The sequence below is a fragment of the Centrocercus urophasianus genome, unplaced genomic scaffold, assembly GCF_019232065.1.
Source record: "Centrocercus urophasianus isolate 14NV4802_14NV808 unplaced genomic scaffold, USGS_Curo_1.0 seq_43, whole genome shotgun sequence".
NCBI lineage: Eukaryota > Metazoa > Chordata > Aves > Galliformes > Phasianidae > Centrocercus > Centrocercus urophasianus.
Window position 1 is genome coordinate 165,123 of NW_024885011.1, and position 11,500 is coordinate 176,622.

The following is an 11,500-nucleotide window of genomic DNA, read 5'->3' on the forward strand; positions in this document are numbered from 1 at the left end:
GGATTCTGCCCTGGCTCAATTGGAACACGCAGGCGATGCGACCCGGGAGTGAGGGACCTCAGGGAAGCTGAAGTGCCGACCCTTCAGCCTTCCCTATCTCCTCACAGAGTGCAGGCAGCAGCCACGGACGCGCCGCGGGGCAGAGGCGGGTGAGGAGGCGGAGGGCAGCCTCCGGCCTCGCCGCCGGGCGGCCCGCAGCCTCGAACTGCGGGCTCTGGGTTGCGACGGCGGGAGCCTTTGCCTCGGTAGCCATGGCGGCGGCCGCGTGACGTCAGGCGGCAGCATGGCGGCGGGTGGGCTGCTGTGGCTGGCGGCCGCGCTGGGGCCGGGGCTCGCCGCGCCGCGCTACAGCCCGGACTGGGCCAGCCTGGACGCACGGCCGCTGCCCGCCTGGTTCGACCAGGTGAAGGTGGGGGTGTTCGTGCACTGGGGCGTGTTCTCCGTCCCGGCCTGGGGCTCCGAGTGGTTCTGGTGGCACTGGCGGGGGGAGCGCCGCGCCGACTACGAGCGCTTCGTGCAGCAGCGCTTCCCGCCCGCCACCTCGTACGCGGACTTCGCGCCCCATTTCACCGCCCACGACTTCCAGCCCCGTGAGTGGGCTCGGCTCTTCCGGCGGGCCGGTGCCAGGTCAGTGCGCAACACCGGCCGGGTGGCACCGGTGGCTGCGGTCCGTGAGGGGATGGGGCCGCGTTGGGGGGTCCGTGAGGGGATGAGACCATTTCTGGGGATCCGGAAGGGACTTGGGTCCCTGACAGCCGTGCCTGAAGTGCCGCAGAGACGGCTGCTCTTACTGCTCCGCGAGACTCCGCTGGTCATCTTTTCCAGAATTAAAATCCATTTTAAAACTTTGCTATTCATGTCATCTCTTTTTAATTTTAAGGATAATGAAAAGGGCTTCTAACGAGGACCCCTCACGGTGTGGTTTCTCAGTTCCTTGCTTTCGTAGTTTTGGATTTGGCAGTGAGGACTGGGGATAACTCAGCTCCTTTGTCACCCTGATCCAGAGCCTTTCCCTCAGGTACGTGGTGCTGACCGCAAAGCACCACGAAGGCTTCACCAACTGGGGGTCTCCTGTGTCCTGGAACTGGAATTCTTTGGACACAGGGCCCCACCGCGACCTCGTGGGAGAGCTGGGACAGGCGCTCAGAGAGAAGTATGGCTACACTTTGCTGCTTTGTCATCTTCATGCACTGAATTCTCTTGGCTGTTCTTGGCAAACAGCAGAAAATGATGAGTTTGATATGAAAACAGTGCTTGCAAAGTCACGAAACTGTGAAATAATAATGCCAGTAATCTACTCTACACTGATTCTCAATCCCTGCTGCTGGCCTAACTCCTTCCTTTGTGTTTTCTATCCTTCAGCAACTTACGCTACGGACTATATCATTCTCTGTTAGAGTGGTTCAACCCTCTCTATCTGTCTGACAAAGAAAGCGGCTTCAAGACCCAGAACTTTGTTTTAAAGAAGACAATGCCAGAACTCTATGATCTTGTCTTAAAGTAAGAGCTGCAACTAGTCAGGATGCAAGAGCAGTTCTTGGCTTTCGCACTATCTAGAAAGATGCTAAGTAGATGCAGAGAACAGAGATGACAAATGCTAATTTTTGCCAAAGGAAATCTGTTTACTTAGCAGTAATGATTTGAGCTAATTAAAAAAGGGGTTCACGTTTGCCTTGTCAGTAATCTAACTTGTACAGTAAGATAGATCTTGCGTACAAGAGAAATGCCCTTTAATGCTGCCTTTTCTGAGAGCACTTCTGAAAAAGCAGCAAGCTGTTTAGTAAAGTAGAAGAGCAATTTTGCTGTGAATTTGCATCCCTCCTTTGATTTCCCAGTTGACCAAACTACCAGGCTTGGACACATGCTGCTCACAGTAGCCATTGTAGCAGGTAAAGGATGTACCTCATAACTGCCTCTAAGATGTAGTCTTTTGTGTTTGGAAGAACTGCATCCTGTGCTTTGAGCCATGATAATCACTCTGCTGGTACAAGAAAGTCACTTGCAGCTTTTTCTGGAGCAGGAAGTGGTACCACGAACCTCCTGGTAATGTCAAGTGATGGGAAATGAAAGTGACTCCAGAGACAAGAAACTCTGAAGTGCTTCTTTTGGGGTAGGAGCAGATAAGCCATTCTGAAATAATGTTAATCTCTCTGTTAGGTATAAACCAGATTTGATTTGGTCAGATGGAGACTGGGAAGCTCCAGACTCATACTGGAATTCTACCTCCTTCCTTGCCTGGCTGTATAACGACAGTCCTGTCAAGGTAAAACCTTCAGCTGTCCCTCATGGCCTGCAGCACTGTATAGGTGTGGAACATCTGGCAGCATGGAGATATGAATGCGATCAAATGAGTAACCTTCTTGGCAGGTGCCAAACTTGTTTTATTCTTTCACCAGAATTAAAAAGTCCACACTGTGCTTTTAAGAGAAGCCTCTGGGATTCAAATCCCAGGGGATAAGTACTTGGCCCGCTAACGTAGATGCCTCAGGTAACTCAGGACAGATGGATGCAAGCTGAAAAAGTCCCAGACAAAACCTTCTCTTTTCTGAGCTACGTTTCTTCTTCCAGGATACTGTTGTTGTGAACGACCGTTGGTGTAATAATTGCTCCTGCCATCACGGAGGCTTCTACAACTGTGCTGACAAATACAAGCCAGGGACCCTGCCTGCTCACAAGTGGGAGATGTGCTCCTCCATTGACAAGCTCTCCTGGGGTTATCGAAGCAACATGCACATTGATGAGTTAATGGATGTAGCCAGTATCATCAAGGTAAGAAATCAGAATTCAAATGAACAGGTGTGGGAGTTAACCAAGTATTAAAGATTTCTTTCATTCTGCTACATGGAAAAAGATCTGGCATGTGCTTCGTACAGGCAAGTGGAGCTAAAGGAGCATTTCATGAGGACAGAGCACTCCTTGAGTTTCTTTGTTGTCAGAAGTGAAGAAAATGCAATTGTGACCTTAATTTGTCTGCCACAGGAGCTAGTGCAAACTGTGAGCTTTGGAGGCAACTACCTTCTCAACGTGGGACCTACAAAAGAGGGAGTGATTGTTCCCATCTTCCAAGAAAGGCTTCTGGCCCTCGGGAGATGGCTGGGCACAAACGGGGAGGCAATTTATGAGTCAAAGCCATGGAGAGTACAGATGGAGAACAGCACAGACACCATCTGGTAAGGACTCCATTGCTCAGCTGGGCTGGGACTTCCAAAGCTGATGCTGCTTCTTAAATTTGGCATTTTCTGAAGGGTTGCCATTGGGCACAGGTGGCCTTTAGGTGATATCCTAGAGCTGGAGTGCTCACTTACTGCCACATGTAATCTAAGGAGCATCATGTGGAAAGAACGGAATAAAATTCAGATCTGCAGCCATCTTACGTGATTTAAAAAACAGTCGTTCTTTGAAAAAAAAATCCATACCATTGCTGTCAGGACTGTTTTAAGTAGTGGTGATGGCTAGTTTCTTTCAATGCATATAATCTGAAAATGCAGTAATATTTGCTTTTAGGACGTTAGATAACAGTCCTGCTCACTGTTACCCAACCATTGTACTTTCTGAGAAAAGCACAGTGAGTGAATCAATAGCCAGAAATGCTACAGAACTGAGAACAGAACACAGAACAGTTCTGAGTGTGCCCAAATGTGTTCACTCTAGAAATGCAGAGCAATGACAAGATCAGCACATGGCAGCTCATCTGATGCATTGACCACAGTCTGAGGCAAGGACTGATGACATTTGCTTTTAGGCAGCATGTGTGGACTTTGTTTCTTTGTTTGGGTTTTATCAGCCAGCACTTTCTGATGGGTCCAAAGTGAGAGATTTTGGAATAAGGGGAAAGTAGGTGACCCCTGTGGAGTGACGGTGGGCAAGCCAGTGTTCTCATGCTGCCAGGTTGGGCCATGGTTGATTCTCTCTTGTGGGCTCTTTACCTCAGTGAACCTTCCTGCCTTAGGTACACTTCCAAAGGAGCAGTTGTCTACGCCATCTTTCTGACCTGGCCTCAGAACAGTGTGTTGCAGCTGTCTGTGCCCATTCCATCCCCAGCCACACAAGTAAGGAACTTGAAGGAAAAAGACCTAATGCACTTTTGGAGCCCACCTTGGGCACACATGGGCTGAGAAGGCCCAGCTTGACTTCTACAGGAGATAACATGAAGTTGTTATCCCTTCCTGATTGGTATGGGGTGCTTTTACCCACACCCTTGCAGATCCTCTGTTATTCTTCAGGTTTGATGTCACTGTTTAACATGGAACAACAGACAGGGTGAGTTCATCTCCCATAGAATAGGTAGGAACATTTCTCCCTGCAACTGTTTGATCCTATTGACGCATGGAGGTAAAGTAAATAACAAGCCTCACACACAGAAGGGATCACTGGTATTACATCTCCAATTCAGATGAGGTACACTGACTTGCTAATTGTAAATGTAATTGTGACGCAAATGCTACTGTGCCCTTTGCTCTAAACAAACACAGGTAAAGCCTTCTCAGTTGCTTTTTTTTTCTTTTTTTTTTTTCTTTTTTTTTTGTTGGGGGGGGGTAGGGGGGTAAGCCACCCAAAACCCAGCACACTGCAGTCAAATGTTTGGCCCAAAAATATCCCTTATGCTGTCATTTGTGTTTCCACCACTCTGAACGGTGGGTGGAAAAGTACAGGGCTGCCTCGAATGTGTGGCAAGTGCTGCAGATGTAGGGACTGGTGTCCTGCAGTGTTCAGTGTCCATCTGAGCTGCAACTAAGTGTCCCTGTGCCCTTTCTGCAGGTGACGATGTTGGGTTTTGCAGGAACTCTGCAGTGGCAGCAGCGTCTGGGTGAAGGGCTGCTCGTGACTTTGCCCTACGCACCTCCGTCTCCTGAGCGCTCACAGCCAGGTTGGGCTGTTCGGCTGGAGGAGGTGCAGTGACAGCCACGGGGTGAAAGCAGCCCCCTGTCTTTTCGACTGAGTCTCAGATGAGTTGTTCATTCACTGTTAAATAAATGGTTTTTCAAGACAGGATTTCTCTTCTAGCCATTCTGTGAGGCATCACCAGGCCTTGCTGCGAAAAAGGGGTCTTGGTCTAAATCTGAGCCTCCGCCCCACTACTGCTGGGGCTGGGGGCGAGGCCGGGCAAGGGCTGGCACGGGGCAGCCCATCGCGTCCTGGCAACCGTGTCAGCCCGCGCGGTGCTCCGCGTCCCAGTGGAGGCGGACGCGCTCGGAGATCTGCGGCGGCGTTTCCCCATTCGCGAGCTGCTGTACGGCCCGCGCTGACGGCCCTGGCACGGGGGCCCCCGGGTGACGCGGCGCGGGGCGGCCCAGGGCAAACACGGGCTGTTTGCTCAGCGGCGCGGCGTGCGGCTATAAGAGGCGGCGCTCGGCGCATCCCGAACGCATCCCGAGCGCGACCCGAAGCGCCCTCAGTGCACAATGCCGCGCTTCGCAGCAGGACCGCTGTCACGTGACACCACCCGGCGCCAGGTACCGGCACACTCTGGCGCCGCTCTCATGTGACTGCAAAGCTCCGCCCGCTTCTAAGCACGTGGCAGCTGTCACGTGAGGGAAGTTCGGGCAGCCATGGCGGCGGCGCGAAAGTTGCTGCCGCGCTGGGCCGTGTCGATGCGGGCGGTGAGCGGGTCGGGGGTGGGCGGTTTGTTCCGGTTCTGTGCGGTCCCTCATGCTGCCCTTCTCTCTGCCCTCAGGTCAGCACCGCGGCCTTCCCGCAGAGAGTGAAGGTGGTGGAGGTGGGGCCGCGCGACGGGCTGCAGAATGAGAAGGTACCGCCGGGGCGGGTGCGAAGGGCTCTGTGCGACGCGCGGGCACCGCCGTGTTTGCGTGGTTCGCGCAGCGGCTCAGGTCTCATCCCCGCTCTACTCCCCTTTCCTCAGAGCGTGGTGCCGACGCCGGTGAAGATCCGCCTGATCGACATGTTGTCGGAGACGGGGCTGCCGGTCATCGAGGCCACCAGTTTCGTGTCCCCGCGATGGGTGCCGCAGGTCAGCGTTGATGTGGGGTGGCAGCAGTGCGCTGCCAGGAGCACCCGGTTGATGTCGGACCCGGTGACGGGGCACAGGTCCCTCTTGCAGTGCCTCGTGCAGGCACCTGCAGTGCCCAAAGGCTTCCCTCTGTGCCCGAGGTGCACGCTCAGCTCAGGACGTAGCTCAGGTGCGCACAGCTGTGGTGGGCTGGAGACCTGCGGTGCCAGGATGCACCACTTCCCCTAGTTTCCTGAGCATTGTCGCTCCCTTTCATAGAAAGTGCATAATAATAATTTTAAGAAGTGTTATAAGTTGTGGAGTGGGTTGTCACCCTCAGAAATCTTTCCCTGTCTCCCTTGCAGATGGCTGATCATGCTGAAGTCATGCGAGGAATCAATAAGTTGCCTGGTGTGAGTTACCCAGTGCTGACCCCCAACTTGAAAGGATTCCAGGCAGCGGTAAGAGGTCACGGAGCCTCAGGGCTGCCCGGGAGGGAATACTTAAGCCGTGGTTAAGGGTGGAAAACACATCTGCAGCTCTGACAGGCAGCAGCTTCACAGCATAGCTCCTCTACAAAGGGATCATTCTGCTGGGGAAACCTGTTGCTTATGATGGAGAATAACCCTATATATTTTATTAAAAATCATTTTTAAAAATTCAAATTTGATTTTTAATTAGGTTGTCCAGGGAAATACTGTGGGGAAAAATAAAATGAGAGAACTGCGGTCTTGATCATACTTGTCATTTCCCTTGCAAGAGAAGTCATCTAACATGGTTAATGCTTTCTGTTGGCAGGTGGCAGCAGGGGCCAAAGAAGTGTCCATCTTTGGAGCAGCATCTGAGCTCTTCACGAAGAAGAACATTAACTGCTCCATAGAGGAGAGTCTGGAGAGATTCAGTGAAGTAATGAATGCCGCAAGAGTAGCCAACATCCCCGTCCGTGGGTAAGGAGAGTCCAGCGCCGAGCAGCCCAGGGGCAATGAAACTGCTCCAGGTTTCCACTTTGGAGTCTGACCCACGCAGCACTGGAGAGCGAAATTGCTTTTAAACTTCACTTTTTGGGGAGGAGTGCCTCTGTCTGGATGAGTGCAAAAAACAAGTGTGAGCTTTGTGCCTTGGGAGTGTTAATTTGAAAATGACAGCAAGCGGATACAATTTCAGGTGTTGGCTTGCTGTACTCTGGACAGCTTGTGATAGTTTACACTCTTCTGCTCATTTGTTCGTTCTATCTTCAGCTTTACCAAATAATCTAAAATAATACTGGCTTCTTGGCAGACTGCACACTGAAATGCTTAGATATAAAACTCTCCTGGTCTGGCATACTTGTCTTATCTAACTTTTTATTTTTATGAAAGAAGTAATTGTAGAGTAACTAATGACATTAGTTTTGTCCACTGGAATGTGTGCTGACTTTTAAAATAGAAAATTAACTCTTCTGTTGTATAGTGAACACAAAATGCTGCACAAGCTGTGAACAACTTGGCTTGTATAATCGCATGCAGTTCTCTTTCTAAAGGTTTGCTTTTTTAACTATAGATATGTTTCATGCGTCCTTGGATGTCCCTATGAAGGGAAGATTTCTGCAGCTAAAGTTGCAGAGGTGAGTTCGTAAACATAACCAGAATTTCTGGGATATTTTTGGCTCCTTCTGGACTCTGATGGCTGGAGAATGTGTTGAACCATTAAACTAAAGATTGGGGGAAGAGACGGAGGGAGGTTGCAGCTATCTAGGCTGCCTAGCTGATATGGATGGGGACATTGGGCAGGTGAATGTTTCCAGAGAAGAGTCTACTGGCATGCTATGGTTCCTCTGTACTGCTCTATCCAGCTCTGGGGAAGGCCATGACAAAGCTGTCTTCTCATCGTCTTGGCTTTTGGGCAGGTCTCAAAGAAGATGTACTCGATGGGATGCTATGAGATCTCCCTCGGTGACACCATTGGCATCGGAACCCCAGGGAGCATGAAGGAGATGCTGGCAGCGGTCATGAAGGAGGTGCCAGTGGGGGCTCTTGCTGTTCACTGCCATGATACCTATGGGCAAGCCCTTGCCAACATCTTGGTGGCACTTCAGGTAGGATTCTTGCTTTGCAGCAGAGCACACTTGCTTGAGTTTCTTCTACTTTTGTTTGTGAACCATATGTTTTGGGAGCCTTTTATTTAAGGAGAATTTACTGAGAATGGTGTTTTTGCAGATGGGTGTGAGTGTGGTCGATGCTTCTGTTGCTGGCCTTGGAGGCTGCCCCTATGCCCAGGGAGCATCGGGAAATGTTGCTACAGAGGACCTGGTGTACATGCTGAATGGCCTGGGCATTCACACGGTAAGTGCGAGTGGCTTGAGTGCAGAGCTCAAGGACCTGGCACAGAGAGCCCTGGAGTAGGGCAGGGTACTGTGGGCCTTGTGCAACTTCCTGGCCCCACTGCCCTGTGCTGTGCCATGCTCCTGGGGCAGTGTTGTGGCAGTGGCACTGACCTTGTTCCCTCTGTGTCCTGGAAGGGTGTGGACCTGCAGAAGCTGATGGATGCTGGCACCTTTATTTGCAATGCTCTGAACAGAAGAACCAATTCCAAAGTGTCCCAGGCCTCATGCAGACTGTGATGTACCCTTGATGTGGGTCAAGGACGGTGTAGCTGTTGTGCTAGCCCTGCTACCTCCACGGTGCTGCCTTTGGGGTTCCTCCCAGGGCTGTAGCAGGAGAGGAAGTGCATAATCTGATGGAATCTCTGAAGAAATCAAAAAATGGGAATATTTTTCTGAGATGTGGGAGGAAAGGAGGGGGGGGAGAAGAGGCAGCTGCTGTGCAGCTGCGGGTGGTGGGCTCAGCACTAGTGTTGCCATTGTGATTTGGGTACCAGGAGGAGCCATTGGCCTTCTCCGTGGTGCTCAGCACTGTGAGAACCTTCAGTATCTGTTGTAAGATACTTCTGAATACTCGGCGTAATAGACACATTGTTTGATCTAAACTAATAAAGATGTCGTTTAATGACTCCAGATCGCTGCCGGGCTCCTGTTCCACTTGTGGCCTCCCGCCGCCGGGGGGCAGGTGTACCCCGCCGCTCCCGGCCCCGCTTGCCGCTCGCCCCGCCAATGGCCGTAGCCGTTCAGGCGGAAGCTCCCGCCCTCAGCGCCCGGCTTCCGGGCAGGCTGACACGTCCGCAGGTGGTTCGGAACGCGTGGCAGCGGGGGCGGGAGGCCCCGGCCGGCCCGGCCTTAAAGGCGGGGCGGATTTGGGCGGAGGGTGAGCGGCGGGATCCCGGCCCGAGAGTGGCTCCTTACCCCGCCGGTCGCTGGTGGTGATCTATCCGGAGCTGGCCGAGCTCAGCTTCCCCCTTCCCTTGCAGCCATGGCGGAGCGCATCCTGGTGACCGGCGGCGCGGGGTATATCGGCAGTCACTGCGTGCTGCAGTTGGCCGAGGCAGGCTACGAGCCCCTGGTCATCGACAACCTCCGCAACGCCGCCAGAGGTACGCGCGACCCTGCCGGCTTCGATCCCTCCGATGCGGAGCCTTCGGACCCACCCCCCCCTTCCCCCCAGGGCCCGGCGCGCTCCCCGAGAGCCTGCAGCGCGTGCAGCGCATCGCGCGGATGCCCATCGCCTTTCAGGAGCTCGACATCACGGACGGGGCCGCGCTGCAGCAGCTCTTCAGCACGGTGCGGCCGCTGCCTCCTGACCCCCCGCGCATTGAATACCCCTGGGCGAGGACCGAGCTGCTATTGCCCTAACGCGTCTCTTCTCCCTCAGCACCGCTTCTCGGCCGTGATGCACTTCGCGGGGCTGAAGGCAGTGGGTGAGTCTGTGCGACAACCATTGGAGTACTACGGTGTGAACCTGACCGGCACCATTCGGCTGCTGGAGGTGAGTGGAAACGGGAGTGGGGCTGCGGCACGATGCGGTGCTGTGGGGCATGATGTGGTGCCGTGTGCTGGGCTCTGCAGTGCTGCTCTCCGCTCCTAGGCCATGGAAGCACATGGCGTGAGGAACATCGTGTTCAGCAGCTCCGCCACTGTCTATGGTGACCCACAATACCTGCCCCTGGATGAGAAGCACCCAGTCGGGGGCTGCACCAACCCGTATGGCAAATCTAAGTACTTCATCGAGGAGATGATCCAGGACCTCTGCAAAGCAGAGAAGGTGCGGGGGCTGGAGCATTGGTGTTATGTCACAGTGTGCTGGGGTTGGGGTCAGGGCTGCCACGTCTCTGTCTCTCCCCAGGGCTGGAACGCCATTCTCCTGCGCTATTTTAATCCCATCGGTGCCCATGAGTCTGGAATGATTGGAGAAGACCCTCAGGGCATACCCAACAACCTCATGCCCTACGTGGCACAGGTACTGCCCAGCAGGAGCTGCAGATTCGCAGTGCTGTGTGTGGCAGAGGCTAAGCAGATTATGTGTCTGTTCCTCTGCACAGGTGGCAGTGGGGCGCCAGGAATTCCTGAGTGTGTTTGGAAATGACTATGAGACAGCAGATGGGACTGGTGCGTTACTGTGGATGGGTGGTGTGAAGCTGTCCCGTGACTCAGGAGGACTTTGTGCTCATCCCCTGTCCCCACAGGTGTTAGGGATTATATCCATGTTGTGGATTTGGCCAAGGGACACATTGCTGCTTTGAAGAAGCTCAAAGAGAGCTGTGGCTGCAAGGTATGAGAGTGGGGCTTGGGTGAACAAAGGGTGTCTGGCCCTCCTACCTTTGCAGCAGGAGCTGATGTGTGTCCCTTGTTCTCCTCCCAGATCTACAATCTGGGCACTGGCACAGGCTACTCTGTCCTGCAGATGGTCCAGGCCATGGAGAAGGCCTCAGGAAGGAAGGTAGGTGCTGAGTCAGTGACTCCTGCAGTGCTCCCTGCCTGCTTGAGAAGCCCCCATGCCAGTGTTGGTGCCTTCTGCAGAGCCCTGGCAGTTCCCTGCCACATAGTGCTGCTCTCCCTGCAGATCAAGTACAAGATCACGGGCCGGCGGGAGGGAGATGTGGCTGCCTGCTATGCTAACCCAGAGCTTGCTGAGCGTGAGCTGGGCTGGAAAGCTGCATTTGGCCTGGACAAGATGTGTAAGAACATCCCCCCTCCCATCTGCACCATCCCCACCTCCCAACCCTTCCCTCACTGTCTCTCTCCTTGTGCAGGCGAGGACCTGTGGCGCTGGCAGCTGCAGAATCCCACAGGATACAGCAAGAACTGAGCCCAGGTCCGAGGGCTCATTCTACGGTCCTGGGTTCAGGGCCTGCCCCCCCCCACCTGCCTCCATGCTTCCTCATCCTTACCCCACCAGGTCCTCTGCATCTCACAGAACTGAGCCAAGGCCCAGCCTCACTTTCCAGAGCACTAAATCCCCTCCCAGAAAGGTCTGGGACCTGGCACAGGAGGGCGCTTGGTGGGGGTGTATACTGCAGGAGATGTTTCCAGTGCTCCCACATGCAGTCTTGGGTGACCAAACTGTGGAGGAAATTGCCCCTTCTTTATAGCCCCAGCCCTGGGACCTAAAAGGAGGCCTGGGCAAGGACCTCCCACCTCTTGCGTGGTCCCAGGCCTTCCTCTCTTCCCCCACAGGACCACAG

At 53.7% G+C, this 11,500-nt stretch overlaps 3 protein-coding genes across 4 annotated transcripts; all 3 read left to right on the forward strand.

The window, feature by feature from the left end:
- Positions 1–283: 283 nt before the first annotated feature.
- FUCA1 (alpha-L-fucosidase 1) lies at positions 284–4,992 on the forward strand. Its single transcript, XM_042834125.1, has 8 exons — positions 284–627; positions 1,019–1,153; positions 1,363–1,500; positions 2,158–2,263; positions 2,569–2,769; positions 2,980–3,170; positions 3,950–4,049; positions 4,759–4,992. Exons 1-8 carry the CDS (start codon positions 284–286, stop codon positions 4,897–4,899), a joined length of 1,356 nt encoding a protein of 451 aa, XP_042690059.1. The 3' UTR covers positions 4,900–4,992.
- A 384-nt stretch (positions 4,993–5,376) lies between these two features.
- Positions 5,377–8,939, forward strand: HMGCL (3-hydroxy-3-methylglutaryl-CoA lyase). 2 transcript variants are annotated; one of them, XM_042834025.1, is made up of 9 exons: positions 5,377–5,453; positions 5,675–5,749; positions 5,861–5,968; positions 6,313–6,408; positions 6,746–6,894; positions 7,487–7,550; positions 7,833–8,021; positions 8,143–8,268; positions 8,445–8,939. In XM_042834025.1, the coding sequence occupies exons 1-9, from the start codon at positions 5,403–5,405 to the stop codon at positions 8,544–8,546; spliced, it is 960 nt and encodes a 319-aa protein (XP_042689959.1). In that variant the 5' UTR covers positions 5,377–5,402; the 3' UTR covers positions 8,547–8,939. The 2 variants fall into 2 exon arrangements, with proteins under 2 accessions (XP_042689959.1, XP_042689960.1); XM_042834026.1 differs by lacking the exon at positions 5,377–5,453 and adding an exon at positions 5,527–5,600.
- A 173-nt stretch (positions 8,940–9,112) lies between these two features.
- GALE (UDP-galactose-4-epimerase) lies at positions 9,113–11,284 on the forward strand. The gene is made up of 11 exons (XM_042834024.1): positions 9,113–9,186; positions 9,290–9,412; positions 9,484–9,599; positions 9,691–9,804; positions 9,904–10,080; positions 10,162–10,275; positions 10,358–10,424; positions 10,502–10,587; positions 10,678–10,755; positions 10,879–10,993; positions 11,069–11,284. Exons 2-11 carry the CDS (start codon positions 9,292–9,294, stop codon positions 11,122–11,124), a joined length of 1,044 nt encoding a protein of 347 aa, XP_042689958.1. The 5' UTR covers positions 9,113–9,186; positions 9,290–9,291; the 3' UTR covers positions 11,125–11,284.
- The last annotated feature ends 216 nt before the right edge of the window (positions 11,285–11,500 follow it).

Bases quoted from the DNA above. Each gene is read 5' to 3' on its own strand.
- HMGCL (XM_042834025.1), top strand. From the start codon at position 5,403: ATGCCGCGCTTCGCAGCAGGACCGCTGTCACGTGACACCACCCGGCGC. The intron at 5,969-6,312 runs GTCAGCGTTGAT...TCTCCCTTGCAG, and splicing joins CCCCGCGATGGGTGCCGCAG to ATGGCTGATCATGCTGAAGT. The intron at 6,409-6,745 runs GTAAGAGGTCAC...TTCTGTTGGCAG, and splicing joins TGAAAGGATTCCAGGCAGCG to GTGGCAGCAGGGGCCAAAGA.
- FUCA1 (XM_042834125.1), top strand. From the start codon at position 284: ATGGCGGCGGGTGGGCTGCTGTGGCTGGCGGCCGCGCTGGGGCCGGGG. The intron at 2,264-2,568 runs GTAAAACCTTCA...TTCTTCTTCCAG, and splicing joins ATAACGACAGTCCTGTCAAG to GATACTGTTGTTGTGAACGA. The intron at 2,770-2,979 runs GTAAGAAATCAG...TGTCTGCCACAG, and splicing joins ATGTAGCCAGTATCATCAAG to GAGCTAGTGCAAACTGTGAG.
- GALE (XM_042834024.1), top strand. From the start codon at position 9,292: ATGGCGGAGCGCATCCTGGTGACCGGCGGCGCGGGGTATATCGGCAGT. The intron at 9,413-9,483 runs GTACGCGCGACC...CCTTCCCCCCAG, and splicing joins CCTCCGCAACGCCGCCAGAG to GGCCCGGCGCGCTCCCCGAG. The intron at 10,588-10,677 runs GTATGAGAGTGG...TTCTCCTCCCAG, and splicing joins AAGAGAGCTGTGGCTGCAAG to ATCTACAATCTGGGCACTGG.